Here is a 22,694-nt window from a genome sequence, read left to right on the forward strand (position 1 = left end):
AGGTCACAGATGGCGAGGTTACAAGCTTCCCATGCCTGTAGTCAACCACAAGTCTCCTCTGTTTAATATGTGTATTAGGGATATATGAAAAAAAAATTGAAAATAGATTTCCATTGCTAAAAACTTATAAAAATCACAACATAGACTGACATACGAGACTGTGATCTGGAGTGGAATTAGGGTTACACTAAATTAGATTAGAGGGTTTTCCCAGACTTAATCGGATTGCAAAATTCCCAGGGACAAGGGCTGTAGGCACCATTACTTTCTAATCCTCTTAGTGTCTCACTCAAGGTAAGTGCTTTGTAAATATCATCTCAGCTATAGAAGAAAATACGGTCAGATAAGTCTGTAGAACCAGATTTTAGTGATTTTTGAAGTGTAAAAAGTGATTAAAGTTACTGTGAACAAAATGTCATCATACCAAAAAAAAGTTTAAGGAAATAGCAGGTGGTAAGAATTATAGCAGAAAGACAAGCATTAAGAAGACCAGCCAGAAAGCTACTGCTATTTTGGTCAATTCACAGTCTTAAAAAAGCCCTCACTTTTAGGTATTTGATATATTTGGGGAAGGGAATTCAAAGGGTTAAATACAATTCTTGCCCTCAAAGAGTTTCAGGTATGTACAAAGGGCTTTCTTAGAGAGGATGAGTAGGTGATTTCAAGGCGGGCCAAGACATGGAAAAACAGTCCTGGACCTCCTATCTTGAATTTTTCTGAAATACCTCGACTTTAAAAAAGGAAAAGAGGCAAGTCCATACAGCCAGAGCCAAGCATAGAATTGTAAAAACTGATTTATTATAATATATGTGACAGTAGTGTTATCTTTAAGGAGGGGGAATGAGGGAGCCTTCTCGGGGTGCTAGAAATGTCTTGATCTAGGTGTTGGGTTTCAGGGATTCATAAATTCATAATTGGGATTAATGTATTCATAAATATGTAATTTCTGTAAGTTTTATAAATTGCTATATATTTTTAAAAGTACCTTGTTAAGATATTTTGACCACTGCTCTGGGGCCTGATGCTTACAAAATGGATACTTAGACTTAAAATTTATACTTAAAATTCCTCCTTGAATATAATCATTTAAATTTTTATACCCTAAAAATCAACTCACATTTACATTTGCTTGGTTAGTGACATATCACATTAGCTTTTAGTTCTTAGGTAACTACACTTAAGAAGCTTCCCTGTGGTTACAAATGTTTCCATCTTATGATTTCCTTTCTCATCTTCTAAATGTCAAGTACAAGCTGTTCTGCTAAGGAGGAAAACAGTTCCTTGATATCTGCAGACAAACTACACTACTGCAGAGTTCAGTCTATCCTTTGGAGCAAGTGTTCCCATTTTGTGTCATGCAAACATCACTCAAAAGCAGTGAAGAAAGTTATTTCTCATTGATAACACCCTGAGGGTTGTCACCAGATAATTTGATTTGTTTACTGAGCAATGGTCCCTACATTCATAAGAAAAAAAGAAACATAACTTTGCCTTGTTAAATAGACCATAATTAATAAGAGCTTATGTAGCATGTTTATTAACTAATCATGATATAATTAAGACATGGTAGAAGAAATCTCTTGGGTTTAAAAATAGCTTTATTTAGCATACCAAAAACATAGAAACATAAGAAAAACCTTACCTAGTATAAACATAAAAATAGTTAAATACCATAATTTAATGTAAACCAGGTGTTTCAAAATGTGAAATATTATAATAAAATACATGCTATTTACACAGAACCAAGTTAAAGCAATCTCCAGTTACTATATCAGATCATCAATCTTGAAGTCATAATTAACAATGAATCAAACATTGTATCAGTATTTGTACTATTCAATAGAAAAAAAGAAATCATGTAGTTTACTTTAAATGGATATAATACATTATGACATTCAAAGCAGGGAGGCAGATAGTGCCAGTTCTAGGATTCCAGACACGACCACGGCATGTGGAGGTTTGGAAGCCATTCCACTGGGAGACCTACCATTAAGCCCATTCTTCATTTAAATGCAAACTGGTTGATTCAATTTAGTTACTGCTTAAGAAAGGTACTAAATATATCTGCAAAAATAAGCCTTTATTAAAAATGACCAAAGGCGAATGTAATATCAATCAGGTAAGAAAGGCAAAAGCATAAAAATATATATTGTTCCAGACAAGCCCCTTTAATTATAACAAATGTTAAGAAATTGTCTATAAAACCAGCTGGGGTAGCAAAGGGTTTTTAAAAATGTAAAACCCAAAGCAAAATCAAATCACCAAACAAAGCTAAGAGAACACTTCTTGAAGAAAGTGGTATTTTGTTTATCCTGTCATCACGATGCCAATGCTGCCAGGAGACCTGGGGCTGATGCCAGTTACCACTATGGAGTAGAGTGCTTTCTTTGACTAACCATCTAAAAAGCTGTGGTCATTGATCAGTTTAAGCATTTGGCTTTTGCCTCAAGGATCAACATTCATTCATATATTGCAATTCAGGTATCTCTAAGAGGCAGCATTAAATCCATTATCAGGAGTTTAAAATGTAAAATAAACTTGCAAGAATATATACTTAGTAATAGAACGTTCTGCTCCTTTGTCTAATCTTGCAATCCTCAAACTTTTGGTCTCCAGACCTCCTTATAGTCTTAAAATTTATTGGGGATCTGGATGCCAAAGAACTTTCGTTTATAGAGTTGACATCTATCTGTATTTGCCACACTAGAAAATGAAACTAAAATTTTTAAAAGTACTTATGCATTTTAATATTAAAAAACCCATTACATGTTAAGGAACATTTTTAAGAAATAGCTATATTTTCGAAAGGAGAAAAAAGGACTGTGGGAAGATGGCATTATTTCACATTTTCAACTATTTTGAGAGAGTCCGTTAGAGTGACAAGACAAATAATGTCTATTATGAAAATAGTTGTGATCTCGCAGATCCCCTGAAATCAGGCTCTGAAGGACTCCCAAGAGTTCATGGGCCACACTTTTGAAAACTGCTGGTTTAATCTTAGGCCTGATATGAATGATCTGAAAAAATCTACACAAAAAGTCTTAATTTTCCTTTTAAAATAAATCAAAATATCCACACATGCACACAGTAGTCACTGTAGCAAACACTTCCACTTTCAGCTTTCACTGGAAGTCAAAGATCACCATGTACTCATGGCCAAATTCAAAACAATATTGTCATTTCTGCTGAGACCAGGGTCAAGATGTATTTTTAGCCCATGAAAGCTACAAAACCTATTAACTAAATACACACATTTTAGTTCCCTTTGTTAACATTTGCTTGATCCTGTTTGTGCTGAGCTGGCTTATGGTCCCTAAGTTGGCACAGTCTTAGTATAGACCAGAGAATGACAGTTTAATAGACCTCACACTGATTAAGAACATGTTAGCAATTTATGGAGCAGCCTGCTCTATTTCTCACTATGTTAAAATTCTGATAAATTTTAGGGAAGAGAGGGAGAAAATTCTCCCTCAAGCACAATAAGAACAATGCTATGATCTTACACTTAGATGACTCGTCACATCTCACAAATGATGTTCACACACACCATCCCATTAGATCCTTTGAAGCCACTGGAGAAGGGCAGAACAAATGATTTTACTGCCGTGTCAGAGTTAAGGAATTTGAGAATCAGAAATGGGTGTTTCCCAAGGTACCATGGCAACTATATTGCAGAAAGGGATTAGAATTCATGTCATTTCAGTCCTAGTTCAGGATTTTCCTCAGCATTCCCTCTTCCTTTGGTTCCAGAGCAAGATTGAGGGAGAGGTTAGTGGGGATGGAGATGCCCGCCACAGTGTATGACACTTCTGAAACCTGCATTCCGTGGCCTCATCCACCATTTTACCCAACACCGAGGAGGCTTGGGAGTGGCAGACACATCTCCCTGACTGACGTAATGAATTTTCCACCAGTGCATACATTATGGAATTTCATACAAAAACAACTGTCTTACTTTTTCTTTCTGAGCCAGTTTATGTTGGCAATTCATTCACAGCCTGTTCGTTCTGCTCCAAGGGAAAAGTAAAAATACTGCAGTTAAAAAATATCTGATGAAAGTACAAGATTAAATAGCAACAATAATGACAGCTCTATGAAGTTATTATAATGAGATTTATTGTGCACCTGGCACAACACACTTAGCAATCTTCTTCCACCAACTGGAGAGCAATATAAAAATCGTAGTTCTTAATTTAATGGGAAATTGCCTCAATCATCTTGAGGCAAAGACTTCAGTCTATACAAAAACATTAAGAAAATAATTTTATTTCATAATTTTATTTTAACTAAATTCTTAGGTGCTTGAAGATTTTGTGGTGGTAGGAGAGGAAGTAGAAAGTAGAGTAAAAGGCAATGAAACAGAAAGAAGAAAATAATTATTGTCACCAAAGAGCAAAGGAGAAATCTTTATCTATTCATTGTCATTAATACCTCTATTTACTTTAGAAATTATTGTGTGGCAGGAAATCCTCTCCACCAAAATGTTAATACAAATAGCATGAGACATTCAAAGATAGTAAGCAAACACTGTTTAATTGGGGGTGGGACAGTCAACAACAAAAACCCCTCCTACAAAACTAGCCAAATGCCATTAATGACCAATAATTTTCTTGCTATACACAATAAACAAGTTACTGTTTACTGTGCCCTTCCTGTCTTTCCGAGATGTTCCAAAAATCAAGACAGACTACGTGCATTTTTTTCCTTTTAAGATAGTTGAAGAAAAAAGTTAACAAAAGCCAGTAAGAATTAGAAAACATACTAAGTTCACCTTATCTTCAAAACTTAACAGCCTATTGCTATCTTTTACACAAATTGGTGCCCCCCTCCAATTTTGGTGAGTAAGGTTCTTTTTACAGATGATTTAGACAAAAGTTAATAGCTTTTTAAGACAGTTGCACATGTGCTGGGCTGAAGTACACACATGTATATATGTATACACACATGACACATAGAACTCATCACATGAAGACCTCCACAGTTTCCCCTCTTCACATATTTCCATTAGCTAAAATGGGCACAAATAATGATTTTATAGTAGGAAATAAAACAAATGAAAATCAAAATCAGAAACTGTGAAGTGGTATGCTGTCAGAGTCCAATAAAATAAGTCAACGCACATTTATGTAGTGGTAAAGTGCTAGAAAGTTCTTTCATTAGTATTCTAAAAACGATTATAGTAAAAAGAGGTTTGCCGTTTCATTTGATGGTGGTGACCACAGGCACCATAGCAATGGCATTGGCTGAGTGGGAGTTGATGATGTCCTCATACTCCGGTGGTGGGTCTAAATGAGGTTCTGTTTCACTCCTCTGAAGGTTCACCTGGCCAGTGGCTTCCTCATAGGTTGGTGGAGGATCACAGTTGGACAGGCGAGTGGAGACAGAATCTGAACGCCCAACTACATATTCCAGAAAGCCTGGAGACATTCCACTGCTATCAAACACTTCATCTGGTGGGGGTGGCGGAGTAATAATATTAAGGTGCTGAGGGAAAGGGATGTGACTTTCGGTCACTGTCTGTCTGCGAGTTTTGTTTCTTAGGAAACATCTCCAGATTAGGAAAATGACAAGGAGAATAATAAAGAGGCCAAAGATTAATGGAAAGGTAAGGTAAAATTGAAACCAGTCACTTCCTCTGTTACTCTCTCCTTGTTGTGCTTTTGTATAGGTGTTCCAAAACTCGTTCTGAAAATAAAAGACAAAATCAATTGAAAATCAGTATGATCAAAACATAAGAAATATCAAATGTCTGGGTTCTATTAACATAATGGACAAAAACCCCAAACCAGATTTATTGGTTTAAATGACCTACAGCCAACATTTTTCGTAACAAGAAATTACAAATAAATCATGGTGTGCACTCTGGATCCTTCCTAAAATAGTCAGCACATGATTCTTTTTCAAGACTTGGACTTATTTATATCTTCAGCTATGGCATTTTATTTTTTCACTTATAGAATTTTTTTAAATCTTTCAATTACAGTTGACATACAGTACTTTATTAGTTTCAGGTGTACAACATAGTGATTAGACATTTATATAACTTACAGTGATCACCCCAATAAGTCTAGAACCCATCTGACACCACACATAGTTATTACAATATTATTGGCTACACTCCGTATGGTATACTTTACATAGCTGTAACTGCTTTGGTAACCGGCAGTTTGTACTTTTTAATCTCTTCACCTTTTTCACCCACCCACCCCCAACCCCCTCCCATCTGTCAATCATCAATTATTTCTCTGTATCCATGGGTTTTTTTATTCATTTATTTTGTTTTATAGATTCCACATATAAGTGAAATCATGTGGTATTTGTCTTTCTCTATCTGACCTATTTCACTTAGCATAATATCCTCTAGGTCCATCCAAGGGAATTGCAAGAACGGCAAGATTTCTTTCTCTTTTTTTTATGGCCAAGTAACAGTCCATTGTATATATATACCAATTCTTCTTCATCCATTCATCCATCGATGGACATTCATGTTGCTTCCATATCTTGGCTATTGTAAACAATGGTGCAATGATCATAGGGGTGCAGAAGCCATTTTAAATTAGTGTTTTGGATTTCTTTGGCTAAATATCCAGAAGTGGATTTGCTAGGCTGTATTATAATTCTATTCTTAAGTTTTTGAGGATTCTCCATACTGTTTTCCACAGTGGCTGTAGTAATTTACATTCCCATCATCAGTGTGTGAGGGTGCCCTTTTCTCCACATCCTCTCCAACACTTGTTTCTTGTCATTTTAATGACAGTCATTCTAACAGGTGTGAGGTAATACCGCATTGTGTTTTCATTGGCATTTCCTAGTAACTGGTGACAGTGGCTCTTTTTACCTGCCTGCTGGCCATATGTATGTCTTCGTTGTAAAAATGTCTATTCAGATCCTTTGCTCATTTTTTAGTCATTTTTTGTTGTTGAAATGGATGAGTTTTTAAAAATGTATTTGGATATTAACTCCTTATTGGACGTATGATTTGCAAATTATCTTTTCTCATTTGCTGTGTTGCCTTTTCATTTTATTGATGGTTTCCTTTGCGGTGCAAAAGCTTTTTAGTTTTATGTAGTTCCATTTATTTTGCTTTTGTTTCCCTTGCTATAAGAGTCAAATCCACAAAAATACTGCTGAGACCAATGTCAGGAAGCTTATTGACTGTGCTTTCTTCTGTGTATTCTTTGGTTTTGTGTCTTCTGTTCAAGTCAACACCATGTATTAAAGAGACTTTTCTTTTCTCCATTGTATGTTCTGGACTCCTTTATTGTAAATTGTCCATAAAAGTGTGGGTTTATTTCTGGGCTGTCAATTCTGTTCCATTGATTGATCATTGTGTCTGTTTTCCTGCCAGTACCACACTATTTTAGTTATTGTAGCTTTGTAGTATAGTCTGAAATCAGGGAGTGTGATACCTTTGGCTTTGTTCTATTTATCGATTGCTTTGGCTATTCAAGGTCTCTTATAGTTCTGTAATATTTTAGGATTTTTTGGTTCTATTTCTGTGAAAAATGCCTTTGGGTTTTGATAGGGACTGCATTGAATTTGTAGATTGTAGGTATTATGGACACTATAATGACGTTAATTTTTCCAATCTATGAGCAATGGTCACTTTTCCATTTCTTTATGTCTTCCTTAATTTTTTTCAACAATCTCTTATAGTTTTCAGTGTACAGGTCTTTTACTTCCTTGGTAAAATTTTCCTAGGTATTTTATTTTTCTGATGCAATTGTAAATGGGTTTGTTTTAATTTGTCTTTCTGATTTTTTCACTTTAGTGTATAGAAACATAACAGATGTTTGTATACTGATTTACCATATCAGTTTATTATTTCTAATAATTTTTTTGTGGAGTCTTTAGGGTTTTCTATAAGTAAAATCATGTCATCTGCGAATAGTGATGGCTTTACTTTTTCTTTTCTAATTTGGATGCTTTTTATTTCTTACCTGACTGCTCTATCTAGGACTTAGAATACTATGTTGAATAATAGCAGTGAGAGTGGATATCTTTGTTTTGTCCCTGATATTTTATAAAATACTTTGTTTTTCACTATTAAGTATGATACTAACTGTGGGTTTGTCAACATAGGGCATTTATTTTGTTTAGGTACTTTCCTCTATTGAGAATTTTTTATCATAAACTGATGCTGCATTGTCCAAATGCTTTTACTGCATCTACTAAGATGACATATATTATTTGTATACTTCACTTTGTTAAAGTGGTGTGTCACATTGATTGATTTGCAGATGTTAAACCAACCTTGAATCCTGGACTAAATTCCACAAGATCATGGTATATAATCCTTCTAATGTATTGTTACATTTGGTTTGCTAATATTTCATTGAGAATTTTTACATATGTGTTCATCAGGGATATTGGCCTGTAATTTTGTGTGTGTGTGTGTGTGTGTGTGTGTGTGTGTGTGTGTGTATTGTCCTTGTCTGGTTTTAATGTTAGAGTAATGTTGTCCTCATAAAATGAATTAGGAAGTATCCCTCCTCTACGGTTTTTTGGAAGAGTTTGAGAAGTATAGATATTAAATTGTCTTTTAATGCCTGGTAGAATTCACAATGAAGCCATGTGATCTTGTATTGTTGTTTTTTCGGAGTTCTTTGATTACTGTTTCAACTTTGGAAAGTTGTAGGATTCTAAAAATGTATCCTTTTCCTTCAGATTTGTAATTTGTTGGTATATATCTGTTTATAATATCTCTTATGATCCTTTGCATTTCTGTGATAGCTACTGTAGCTTCTCTTTTGTTTCTGATTTTAGTTATTTCAGCCTTCTCTGTTTTTTCTTAGTGAGTCTAGTCAGAGGTTTATCAACTTTATCTTTTCAGAATACCAACCCTTAGGTTCACTAATATTTTCTATTGTCTATATGGTGTCTATTTCATTTGTTTCCACTCTGGTTTTTATTATTTCTTTCCTTCTACTGACTTTGAGCTTCATTTGTTTTTTTCTAGTTTCTTGTGATTGTTTGAGATTTTTCTTGTTTTCTTGAAGTAAGCCTGTATCGTCATAAGCTTCCCTCTTAGTACCGCTTTTCCTGCATCTCATATGCTATTTCATAATTTCGTGTTTATTTGTCTCCATGTATTTTTAAATTTTCTTCTTTGATTTTCTTGTTGATCCATTAAGTTGTTCAGTAGCATGTTCTTTAATCTCCATATATTTTCTACTTTTCCAGTTTTCTTCTCATTTCTAGCTTCACACTATTATGGTCAGAAAACAACTTGATATGACTTAATTCTTAAACTTGTTGAGACTTGTTTTGTGTCCTAACATCTGGTCTATCCTTGATAATATTCTGTGTGCACTTGAGAAGAATGTGTATTCTGTTGCTTTTAGAGGGAATGTATATATCTATTGGGTACTAATTGCCACTTAAGGCCATTGTTTCTTTGTTGACTTTCTGTCTATCAGGAGTATCTAACTGTTTGGCATCTCTGCGCCACACTGGAAGAAGAGCTGTCTTAGGCCACACATTAAATACATTACAACATGTAATCACACAAAAAAAAATTCATAATATTTTAAGTAAATTTATCATTTTGTGTTGGGCCACATGTTGGACATCCCTGGAGGTGACCTATCCACTGATGTAAGTGGGGTTTCGAAGTCCCCCTGCTATTATTGTGTTGCTGTGAATTTCTCCCTTTAGGTATGTTAATAGTTGCTTTATGTATTTTGGTGCTCCTATGTTGGGTATCTACATAATGATAAATATTAGGTGTTGTTGGTGGCTTGTCCCCTTTATCATTATATAATGCTCATCTCTGGCTCTTGTTACCGTTTTTGGCTGAAGTCTGTTGACTACTGTTTACTTGGAGTATCACCTTCCATCTCTTTGTTTTGAGCCAGTGATTGACTTTAGAGCCCAGAAGAGTCTGCTGAGGTAGCATATAGTAGGGTCTTATTTTTTAATCCATCTAGCTACTCTGTGACTTTGATTGGTGGGTTCATTCCACTTGCCTTGAGGTAATTATTGATATATGAGGGCTTACTACTGCCATTTTATCTTTTGTTTTATTTGCTCTATATCTCCTTTTTTTCTTGTTTCTGTCTGCCATTTTAGTTTGGTGATTTTCTATGATTTTTTTTCTGATCCCCCCCTTTTTATGTTTTTTTTTTGTTTCTGTTCTAGATCTTTTTTTGTGGTTACCATGTGTTATGTATAAAATGTCCCATAGATAAAAATAGTTCTTTTTATGCTGGTAGTGTCTTATCTTCATTTGCCTATGCAGCTTCTGTCCTTTTCTTCCATCCTTTTTATGTTTTTCTTATCACAAACTGTTATTAGTTCTTTAACAAACTGAAGTAGCTATAGTTATTTTTTAATGTGTTTTTTTCCTTTAACCTTAATGCTAAACTTTAGTGATTAACATCATATTCTGAACTAGCTTTGCAGTTCTCTGATTCTCTCTATTATATTAATCAAAGTTTTATATACTTTTGCTTTTTTCATTTCAGGTGCAAGAAGTAGTTTAACATTTCTTATAAGGCGGGTCTAGTAGTGGTGTACTCCCTCAGTTTTTGTTTGTCATAGAAAGCCTTTATTTCTTCTTCATATCTGAAGGATAACTTTGCTGGATACTCTAAGCTGGTGGGTTTAAACTTTCAATAGTTTGACTATGTCATCCTCTTTTCTCCTGGCCTGTAGAGTTTCTGCTGAGAAATCTGCTGATGACCTAGTGGGGGTACCTTTATAGGTTACTCAGTTTTTTCCCTGGCTCCCTTTCAAATTCTTTATCATTGACTTTTAACAGTTTTAATATAATGTGTTTTGGAAGTCTTTTTGCACTGAGGCAATTAGATGTTCTGCTAGCTATTATTTCTTTAAATAAGCTCTCTGTTCCCTTTCCCCTCCTTCTTCTGGAATACCCATCATTCTTATGTTGCTTTTCCTACTGGAGCTGGATACTCCTCTTGAGAGTTTCTTCATATTTTAAAAATCTTAGTTCTCTCTCCTCTTCCACCTGAAACATTTCTAAATTTCTATCTTTTTGAGTTCCCTTATTCTTTTCTTCCATATGGTAAGCTCTGTTTCTGGTGCCTCCTAATTCATTCTTTATCTCATTTCTTGAGTTCTTCAGCTCCATAATTTCTCTTTGGTTCATTTTCAGAGTTCCATTCTCTTTGGTAAATTAATCCTTGTGTTCATTAATTTTATTCCTGAGCTCATTGAACTGTCTTTCTGAATTTTCTTATAGGGTGTTGAGTTTCTGCATAACTATTTTGAATTATCTATCAGTTAGATTGCAAACTCTCCTGACTTTAAATTTAGTTTCTGGAGAATTGTCAATTTCTTTTGACGGTACCATATTACTGCACTTTCTCATGGTGCTTGATGAATTTTTCCTCTTCCAGCACATCTGAGATAGTGAAGTAGTGAATATCTTTCTGAGTTGACTCTAGCTATATTTGAGAGCTAGCACTTTCCACCCAACACTGCTTTTGCCATTGGCATCACCAGTGCCCTCATTGCTGCTTGTGTCTCCGAGGTTGTTGGTGCTTTGCCACTGCTGGTGTTGCAGGATTGTGGGCGCCACCACTGTTCCTGGCTCCTCAGATTATAACCACAGCTGTTACTAAGGGTACCAGGGTCTTGGCTGTAGCACCTACTGCTGGGACAGTTAAGGTTGCCAGCACTGCCACCATGGGGTGGTACCTGGGTTGTGGGCACTGCTACAATTCCTAGAACATCAGGTCACAGGTGCTGCTGCCACCAAGGGTTCCAGGTTCTTAGATGCAGCCCCTACTGCTAGGAAAGGCTGAGGTTGCAGTTACCACCACTGATAGATGGTGCACACAGATCTTGGGTGCCGCGGTGGTTCCTGGAGCCTCCAGTCTTGGGCTCTGCCACTGCTGTTCTCTGGTTCCATCCCCTCCATGAGGTCCAATCTGTCCACCTTCAGATGTATGATCTCTTGGGCATCCTGGTGTGTTATGCAAAGGATCCTCTGTTAAGCAATGGGTGTCCTACTGGTTGTAATTTAAAGGCAAGAAACCAAGGAAATGACTCACTTCTCCATGGCACTGACATCACGCTGGGGAATAAAATTTTTAATCATATACTTATGGATACCTATTCAATTTTCTTTTATCTGCAGATGGGGATTTCTCCTGTCACTTCCTAATCTCTCAGGTCATTGTCTCCTTTTCCCCCATGTAATCTCATCCATGAAAATTAACAAGTATGTGATGTCAAATAATTATATAATTCTAAAACCTTAGATAAACACATTAGAAAGTGGCTCTTTTATATTATCCACATCATATTGGGATAATTAAGCATCAATAATGCACATGAAAATGATTTTTTTTCATGGCTGGCTGAATACTTTGACTTCTCTAATTTCTTTGACATGCTGGAAATAAAAAAAAAATATACAGACTAAAAGAAAATAACCAGATTTTTCTTTTACATGGTTAAAATGAAAGCCTAGACAAAAAGGAATTATAAAACCAGATTTTTACTTTACCTATAGTAACTCAATCCACACTCAGTAATGAAGGTGTAAGTACTATTTCCACTTGCAGATGAGGAAATGGAGGCCCAGAGAGGTTACCTAATACTATACCCAAGGTCATTTAACACAAAAATGTTGGAGCTGGAATTTGAACCCAAGGGGCCTGGCATCCAAGCCAACCAAAAAGCAATCTACTTTAATGTATAAAGCATTTTGAACCTGTCTGGCTACTTTCCTAGAAAATTCAATCTGCCATGTTAAATTTTAGTCAAAAGTGAGCTGGCTCGGTTTATAAATTAAATATTTTCAATTAAAGTAACATTGATCTGATAGAAAGGTACTTACTGACAGATTTCTTTGGGAACTAGACTTACATTGTTCTTTAGGCCGGAGAATCAGATGAAAATTCACTCGAAATCAAGACTAATATAATTGTCATTCAAAAAAAAACCCAACTCAGCTTATGTCTCTGAAAGCTATTTAAAAAGTTCTTCATCTCACTGAAAGCAGCCAAAAGATACTCAGGAAGAGCAAATGATCCCAAGACTTGGTAAAGCAGTGTTTTAGAGGGAATGAAAACTTGTTTAATGAAGAAAAATCTCATTAAAGGTTCTCAGTAATTTTAGAGCAGGCTAAAATTATACAAATAATAAATGTAATCTGAATGTTCCAAAGAGGCCTGACAACCATTTGAGAGAGAAGAACTGCAAAAGTTAGATGTTTTATCACAATAGGTGGGTTTTAGAACAAAATTCAGTATGCGCAGGATTCTATTAAGCAACATTAGTTGCTTTTATAAAATGTGACTTTCTGTTTTGAATTTTCTCACTGCCATTTATAAGAATATGAGTGCTTCAAGGCCTGAAGGAGCATTCATAATTCAGAGTAGAACTGAGAATGTTCTGCAGTCTCTGATCAACTAGCTCAGAATCTACCCTGTGAAGTCTGGAAGTGGGTAATGTTCCCACCTGTGTTGCTGAAGCGGGCCCTGCAGTGTTTATATCCAGCGCTCACGTGGCTTCTCCCTTTCCTTGAACAAGGATGACAGAAAGGGAAGGAAAGGCTATCAGAGATGAGGGGGAAAATAAACACCACAATCCTAGATCAAAAGGCTGCCTAATTGAAAACAAGTTGGGGCATGCCAGCAAGAGGTTGTCGAAAAATTTTAAGATTCTTTATCAAGATGGATGTTCTGGGGAAAATGTCTAGACTGACATAAGTCACTTAACATGTTTGTGTTAATTCTTTTGTCTACAGATTAGGAATGTGTAGATTTAACTTCTCAGAAAACAGGAAAATAAAACATTTGTAAATTACTATATAAAAAGTAAGGCATTATTTTGAAAACTGCCATTAGGGTATAGACAAGTTGCTAAGAAACAATATTTATGCTGAGTATTGTGCCAATTCAATTTATTTTATGGTAAGTTAAAAACTATATAGCTGGGGGATGAAGAACAGAGTATGGTTTCATGTGTTTTAAAAAATAATTATGAGGACTATTATTTAGCAAAGTGACAACACAGCTTACATAAAGTAAAACCTCTATAATGTAGCTATAATTATTTGGAAAATATTAAGGTTTAGATTCAGCATACTTGAGGGGGGAATTGATAGTGTACTGGTGTAAGACGCAGCAGGAGGAATGTCAAATCCCAAAATATCCCTTATGACCACTATTAAAAATTGATGCTAAAAATTCATTCTTTCAGGGTTCTAGTATAAGACAGCAATATACAATGACCCTGAACTTAACTCCTCCCATGGACATACTGAATCTACAGTTACATATGGAACAAATTCCTGTGGAAGGGAAAAAAACCTAAGAATTACCTGGGCAATTCCTACATATTGGGTGAAAGGGGAAAAAACACATTAAAGGAGAGAAAAGAGGCTGGGACAAGGTCTTGCCATAAATCCAAACCCTGGTGCAGTGATCCCCAGTTGGGAGGGAACTCAAAACCATGAGCTTCTCCCTGAGGAGCAAAGGATTTGAACCTCATATTGGGCACTGCAACTTGTAAGTCCTGCCTCAGGGAGATGAGCCCCTAAAACATCTAGCTTTGAAAGCCAATGGGGCTCATGTCCAGGAGACCCACAAAGCTATAGCAAACTGAGAAGTGGTTCTTAGAGGGTTCATGCAGGCAGACTTGCCTAGCACTAGAAGCCCACTGAAAGGCACCCAGACTTTGTGTGAAAGAGGTTTACTTGCTTACCCTAAAATATCAGCCTGAGGGGCAGACATTTAATTTAACACACATAGAGGGGCTTGCTGAAGTACTCTGGGGTATGGAGTACAGCAGCACCATCTTTGCACTCTCTGCCGTGTTTCAGCTCACTGGTCTCTCCCAGATAGCAGCTTGTATCTTCATCTGGCACCCTGATTTTTGCACCTGTCACCCAGAAGTCACCTGGTTCTGGTGGCACGTAGGGCTTATGCTCATAGGTCCTATGCTCATAGGTCCTATAGGACTGTGACCAATGAGAGAAAATGTTCTTAATCAGCTACCACCCCCAGGGCACAGCCAGACTCTTACAGACTGAGGTGCTAAGTCTTTCTGTGAAAGAGGCCAATTAGCTTATCTTCATAGCTGCAACCTGAGGGGTAGGCTTCTAATTAAGCACACACCTAAAGGCTGACTGTAATAAAGCAGAAGGCAGGAAATTACAAAGAAAGGAGAATTCAGTAAAACAGAAAATAAAAAAAATAGAAAATATAAATAAAACCAAACATATTCTTTAAGATTAAAAATAACAGTAAATCTCTAGACACACCAATCAAGAAATAAAGACAGAAAACATAAATTACCACTATCAATAATGAGAGAGAAGACATTACAACAGATCATGAAAAGGGAACAATAGTGCCATGACTCAATTAGACTAATTATGATTTACCTCTAGCAACTGGGTATATTACAGCTGGGCATATTATTACAAATTGGGGTTCTTTTAGCAAGAAGGGGGTAAAATGGTTTTTAGATCAGTAATAAACAGTGTCTGCCATACTTATCATTAGCAACTTAGAATATGTTAATTTAGGTGATTACTCTTTCTCCCAAAAAATATTGGTGGTAGGGCAATACATAAACACTGCAATGAATACAGGATTTCTAGGATAATGTGAGTAATAGAAGATGTGGTAGAGTGGACAAAGCAGACAGAATGGTGTATGCTGGAACAAAGTATCCTTTTGTGGTAAATTGAGGAATACTAAAATCCCTAGTAGATAATTACTTACCTCTGTTTTGTCTACAGTTTGCCCTAAATTTTAATATTTTAAAATAGAAAACAGCAAAGTGGAATATAACAGTTTTAATGAAAAACTAATACAAATTCTAGAGTTATGGGGAATTATTATTTTTATTAGCTTACCTCATTGTAGTTATTAGTATGCACCTGGATCCTTATAATGTATAAAAATGTATCTCTATAGAATTGAAGTTTCATTAACTTTTCATAGAACTAATTCTTTATCATCTCCTCTATCTCTTCAGGCATTACTCTAGAATTATAAGGAAACCTCATCAGTTTACTTAGCCTAAAGACAGCTCTCTTGAAAAATGATTTCATCATCAAACCAAAAAAGTTCAAAATTGTCTAAAAGTTCAGGTTGTCACTTCTCTGAAAATAACAAGAAATCTCAGCCTACCTCTATATTCCTTCCTCATTGGCCCAATTATATTGCAAGTTCTAGTAAGTTTTCTTCTCTTCAAGACATCCTGCCACATCCATGTTTGTCCTCTACAGGGTATGATGCTCTTGAGTACCAGATTAGGAATCAAAGGCCAGGAGTTCCAATCCCAGCTGGAAATTGGGCACATCATTGGTCCTGTTGGCACTCACAATATTTGTGTAAAGATGGAAAGAAAATCACCTGCTTTGCTTGTTCCACTAGGTGTTGTACGAAAGCATTTTAAAACAGTAAAAATAATACAGCTAAGAGTGGGTGAGTACCAGCACCCGATTTTTTACTTCAATCATAACTGGGCTTGAATAAGTACACTGTGATATGTCTTTATTAATAACCTAGTAAGAACCACCATAAGAGGTCTGGAAATAAATTGTCCTATTGTACAAACTCGAGCATAACCATCACCAGTTAAATTAGGAGGGAACTGCGTTCAATGCTGAGGAAGAGGAGGGAAGACACTGAATTAGGAGACTGGGTCCCATTTTGGACTGCATCCATCAATAACTTGCTATGGGAAAATGTGCAAATCAACAGCTTCTCTGGGGCTGTTATTTGTGGAATGAAGAGCTTGACCTATTTGGTTTTTATGGACCCTGTAAATTAAAAGATGAGTGGAGCCTATTCCATCAGTCTTTCTTCGACAATGAAATGGGAAGAAAAATCAGCTTTTAGTCTATTCATTATGGGCAGTGATTGGTATCAAATATTAGCTTTGGAATGAGACAATATCTTAACATTCAAATAATAATGCTATTTTAAGTTATGGCATTAGAGCGACCCTCTAAAGCATACAAATCAAGAAAAGGCAGAGCCCTCTTTGCTCTGTTGGTTGCTGTATGTGTAGTGGGAGAATAAATCCTGTTTGAGCTCAATGGTACCGGAGACCTAGGGCCAACTATCACAAAGTTCCAATTTCCTTTGCCATTGATTTTATTTTACTTTGGAAGTGGCTAAACTGTATTCTATTTCTATAGTTACTAATACTCCAACTATGAGAACCATCCATGGTCAGAAGCCTTGCCCTGGAGGGACTGTGCCCTAGCACTGGGGGAAAGAACCAGTGACAGCCACCAATATTAAAGGAATCAGCAGCTACCCACTGTAACAGAAATTGATTTAAAGTAGTGGTCCCACCCAGGTGGGAATCTCTAAGGAGTAGGCGGGGGTGGTGACTGGTTGCTGTATTTTATCAAATATACCATGGATTGAATAGCATACTGTTTTTATGTATTTAAAAAAAAAAAAAGAAGATATGTGCTTTCAACCAATCCATAACATGTCAGTGATTGTAAACTGTACCTCAATTTCAGAGAAGTTAAAATGTGAATACATGATTGGAGAATTGATGAAATATGGTTTTGTCATACACTTGCCTGAATATAAAAATAGCTACTTTTTGCCCTGGCCTGTGCAGCTCAGTTGGTTAGAACATCATCCCATAAACCAAAAGGTCACAGGTTTGATTCCCAGTCAGGGCACATGCCTGGACTGCGGGCTTGGTCCCTCATCTGGGCATGTGTGAGAGGCAGCTGATTGATGTTTCTCTCACACATAGATGTTTCTCTCCCCCTCTCTCTCCCTTCCCCTTTCTCTAAAATCAATAAGCATGCTCTCAAGTGAGGATTTTTTTAAAGTAGCTACTTTTTTTACTATTCATAATTATATATATTTTGGTAATTTATTTATGTCCACAGTAGTCTACAGCATTATGTACAATGATAGAAAACATTAATAAAGGAAAAATTGGCATTTTCTGTTGAGTAGTGCGTTATTTAACAACCCTTCAGCCTCATCCTAGAAATGGGTGGTTTCTGACTTTCTTCTTGCTTCTTCTTTTTTTGGAGATGTGGGTTTAGAGTATTAGGCTATGGAATGCAATTCCTTGGGTTAACCAGTAAGAAACCCCTGTTCTCTGAATTCCTAACTAACCCCCTCCTAGCATGCGATGGGAGGCACATGACATATTTAAGATGAAAAAATAGATTCACTTAATCATTTACCAAGCAAAGCTGCTGATAAAGGGTTCTCCTCAAGTCCCAATTTGAATGCGAAGGTTTTATTCTCATCAATCCCACTGACCGACTGCAGCTCACTGTTGGATAATAGGAGCCATTTCTAACAATCACAGTACTGCCCATCAAGTAGTCAAGCATTCTAAAGCAACAGCCCAGTGGCTGACAGGGCCACTAGCATCACAAATGCACATGCTAGGTTGGCTTGTCACACTTTTATAAATTGAAAGTGACCGTTTATCCCTAAGACTCTGAACTACTGAGGGGAGCTCCAAGAAAGCCATTTGTAGGATACTGCCATTTCATTCCCTGAGTGGACTTCCACGTAAGCAGTGGACTGGTTGATGTACCTCACTCCTGCTCCCCTGCCCTATGCCCATATCAAGGGCAGGGTACATTTGAAGGAAAGTGAGATAGAGTGTGGCATCAACAATGGAGCAGATCCTTTCCAAGAATTAAAACGAGTTGTCCGAATTCCCCATAGGTTAGGTGGATACTGTGGAAAAACTTCAGCTGTGTTGCTGCTACTCTGACCCAGAGGTCTATTTGCCAGGCAAAGGGCCTCCGAAACAAGGAAGTGAGGTGTGCGTATCAGGATAGGAGCCAGCTACAAAATAAGGCAAAAGAGGTCTACAGGAATCATAACTCCTATTTCTGGAACTGTGTTATGGGGAGGCCTCTTCTAGGACCCCTTGAACATGGTATACCTCCCACCCAACTTGTAATTAGACCCACCACAAAATTAGTTATAGCCAAGAAGTGGCTATAGCAATACCAGTTAAGTTAGAGACATCTGTCCCCTTTCCCCTTTCTTCCCTCCAGTCCTCAAAATACCAGAGGAGAGAGAAGTGGGAGGGGATAAGGGATAAAGAGAAGATCATGCCTCTGTCCTCACTGCATGATCCTAAGGTCAAGCTTTAGCAGGAGCTGGAGGGGTGGAAGAGGAAAAGGTGAGCATAAAGTGAATCCAAAACTAAAGTTTGGAATGGAAGAGAGTGAATAGGTGTTTTTATGCCCAAAGTGCCTAGATAGGTATGAGATCTGTCTGTCTCTAAGGAATGAAAGTAATTTAAACTGTGGCTACAGTTTTTAGTGGCTACACAAGGCAAGGTCTTTTAGACACGCGACTCATCATTTATGTGACCTTAAACTCTGGTGCAGTATTGCAGTGGAACCCTTGGGATTCTACCAGATCCATTAGAAGAACTCCTCCAGCAAATTAATTCTAACAAGGAGCACTGATGAAATCTGAAATTCTGCATGTGTCTTCAGTTCAATTATGGGTAAACAGCAGCATATTTGGAGGTGAAACAGGGCATCACTGACTAGACATTGCTGTCTACAATATGCAGAGTTAAATTAAAGCTGTGGTGTAGATGACTCTACAAGTGACAGAAAATGGGCCAGTCAGTCCCACAGTGCCCAGCCTCTGAGGGCAGGTCTGAAAAAGGTGAACTGGCACAAGGAGAGGAAACTGGGTGGGCCAAGGTTCACAGACTGCTGGCATGAGCAGGATAGATCCACACTGGAGCCAAGTCCACTGTTTTGGGAATACACAGGCTGAAATCCTCCAAATTAAGTTACTATCATACTGTGAAAAGCAGAACTGAGACTACATAGGATGTATAGTCTACAAAGGGCCTAACTGCTACAGAATGAAGTTCACTAATTTAAAAACAATATCAAAATATAATCAATAAACATTTACTTTAAATAATCACATAATGGACAAAGTGATACCTGCCTATAGAAGTCACGCCTTCTGCATCTCTCCATAACTCAGAATACCAATTGCATGAAGTAACATACTTTGGCCCTGTTTGACTTATTCTCAAGAGACCCCAAAAAGAAATAGTGAGAAAGCCTGTGGGAGCCCCAGGAAACAACCCCCCCATGTGGCTGAAGGGAAGCTTCATGTTTGGCCCCTCCCCCCCCAGAGGATCTGGGATGGGTCTAGGGAAAGGAAGGTGTGGGAAGACTTGAATGGAAATGCATCAAGTATGGCTGGGAGATGGCCACAGCACTGCCCCACATTTGCACGCCCCCCTCAACATGTCTATGCCCCGACTCAGATCCCACCTCCCTTTCTTCCTGGATTCCATTGTCCCTCAAAGGGCAAAGTTCTGAATCAGTGGCTAGAGTACCATCAATGGATCATGAGAAGCTAACTGAAATAAGAATTTCTCTAACAATGCCAAAGAATTTGAGTTTCTGCCTGTAAGAGCAATGAGTAATCTCCAGGAAATTAGTGACCAACTCTTAAATACCTCAGACACTGAGCATCTCTTGTAATCACTGTCTCTACACACAAGTGTTGACATGCTAGTTCCTACCAAGGGCTCTGAACTCAGAGATTTCCAATGTAGCTTTTGTAACATGCCCTTGTATGAAGGGGCACTGTGTATCTCTTTCTTAAATTTCTCTTACAACAATTTCCACACAAAAGCAAATTTAAATGGCATCCCTTTGGAACAAGAGGTATATCTACAAAGGAAATCTCTGGACTAGGTCTAAAATCCTTGGATATTATTAATTCAGTTTCTAAAAGGCAACAACAACTTGGGGGTGGAATAGAGAATGGAGTCCAGGTGATTAAGGTTGGTAACCTCAGTGATAAGTCATATATATCATGTAATGAGTCACTTCTGTGGTATTCCTACTCCAAAACCCCATAACATGATCTCAGGTGGGTCATGAGAAAATTACCAAAGACATCCAAAGGGAATAAGGAAATAAGAGAAAGGCTTGGGGTGATGCACCCAGACAGGAAAGTCAGCTCTAACCCCCAAAATAGCACCCACTGAAAAGCTTTCTGAGTATTTTAACTAAGCAGTTTTAGTTAAACCACTTGCTTTACAATGTAACAAAATGTTATCTGCTGATTACCTACATTAAAATCCCTAAGGTTCACCAGCAAAGCAGGTTCCCTGGCCCCATGGAGATCTGTGGACCCTGAAATGTGCATATTTAAAATAATTTTTTTTATTTTGTAATAATTTTAGATTTATGGCAAAATTGCAAAGATATTACAGAGCATTCCCCTGTATCCCCCACCCAGTTTCTTTTAATGTTAGCATCTTACATTGGGATGGTACATTTGTTATAATTAATGAACCAAAAGTGGTCCATGACTACTAACAACAAATGTCACTAGTTTTCCCACTAATGACCTTTTGTTCCAGAATACAATCCCCATTGCATGTAATCATCATGTCTCTTTAGTCTCCTCTGGTCTATGGCAGTTTCTTAGTCTTTTCTTCTTTTTCATGACTTTGATAGTTTTGAGGAGTCAAATATTTTCTAGAATGTCTCTCAGTTTGGATGTCTTTGGTAATTTTATCATGATTCCCCTGAGATCGTGTTATGGGGTTTTGGGGAAAAAATACCACAGAAGTGAAGTTCCTTCCCATTACATGATATATATAACATATCACTGATGACACCAACCTTAATCACCTGGACAAGGCAGTGTTTGCCAGTTTTCTCCATTGTAAACTTATTTCCTCCCACCTTCCATACTCCATTCTTCAGAAGATCATTAAATCCAAGCCTCACTCATAAGAAGCAGAGAATTAAGCTCTGCCTTCTGGGAAGAGGAATATTTACATACATAATTTGGAATTCTTATTTACTGTAGAATTCTCTCTTCTCTCCTATTCATTCATTCATTCATTTCATTCATTTCATTTGGGATTCTTGTATTTATTCTATGCTTTGGGTTATAATCCAACACTGTAATATAATCCAGTCCTCAAGTTTTTCAAGCTTTGGCCATTGACCATTCTTTGTTTCTTTGAGCACTTCCTTCCTTTCTGGTACTATAATATACTCTATCTCATTTTGTATTCTCCTTGCCCCAGGTCCAGAATCAGCCATTTCCCCAACGACTTTTGGTTTCCTTTATTGGGGAATGGTATTAAAAACCCAGATCTGGGCACTGAATGGGACTATGCAGTTTTGATAAGCAGCCATTTTGGAGAGTCAAGCACAAATAAAGTAGAAATAATTTGTAAAGGAAAATTCTGAAACAATTGTTTTTAAAGATTACTGCTGTTTTCTTCATGTTAGTTTAAGATTAAAAGTTCCCAAATGCGAAAATTCCTCATGGGCCCATAGAGAGGAAGAGAGAAAACAATGGTAAAAATTTTTAAAAAAGTCATTTCAAAATAAGTGGCTCTAATTTAATACCAAAAGATTAAAACAAAATATATGTATTGAAGACTTTCTTTGTTCTAGGCACTATGGTAAGTGCACAGTCCCAAACCAAATGCTGTAGGTATAATCTCTCCCTTTTAAATGGTTTTAATTTTTTAAAATATTTTATAATGGACTTTGACATTTAAAAAATAAAATCAATCTGCATAAAAGGAAGAAAGGAAGGAAGAAAGAAAGAAAGAAAGAAAGAAAGAAAGAAAGAAAGAAAGAGAGAGGGAGGGAGGGAGGGAGGGAGGGAGGGAAGGAGGAAAGAAGGAAGGAAGGGAGGGAGGGAGGGGGAGGGAGGGAGGGAGGGAGGAAGATGGAA

The 22,694-nt window shown here is 37.0% G+C and overlaps 1 protein-coding gene across 3 annotated transcripts in view; it reads right to left on the bottom strand.

Moving 5' to 3' along the window:
* Positions 1-4,293: 4,293 nt before the first annotated feature.
* PRRG1 (proline rich and Gla domain 1) overlaps positions 4,294-22,694 on the bottom strand; it is an 83,332-nt gene continuing 64,931 nt past the window's right edge. For all 3 annotated transcript variants that reach the window (XM_054566571.1, XM_054566570.1, XM_054566568.1), the window contains exon 4: positions 4,294-5,685. In XM_054566571.1, the coding sequence (XP_054422546.1) occupies positions 5,200-5,685 (486 nt within the window). In that variant the 3' untranslated portion in view covers positions 4,294-5,199. The remainder of the gene's footprint in view (positions 5,686-22,694) is intronic.

The sequence above is a fragment of the Pteronotus mesoamericanus genome, unplaced genomic scaffold (genome assembly GCF_021234165.1).
Source record: "Pteronotus mesoamericanus isolate MK-2021 breed Mesoamerican mustached bat unplaced genomic scaffold, CSHL_Meso_final contig_173, whole genome shotgun sequence".
Classification (NCBI taxonomy): Eukaryota; Metazoa; Chordata; class Mammalia; order Chiroptera; family Mormoopidae; genus Pteronotus; species Pteronotus mesoamericanus.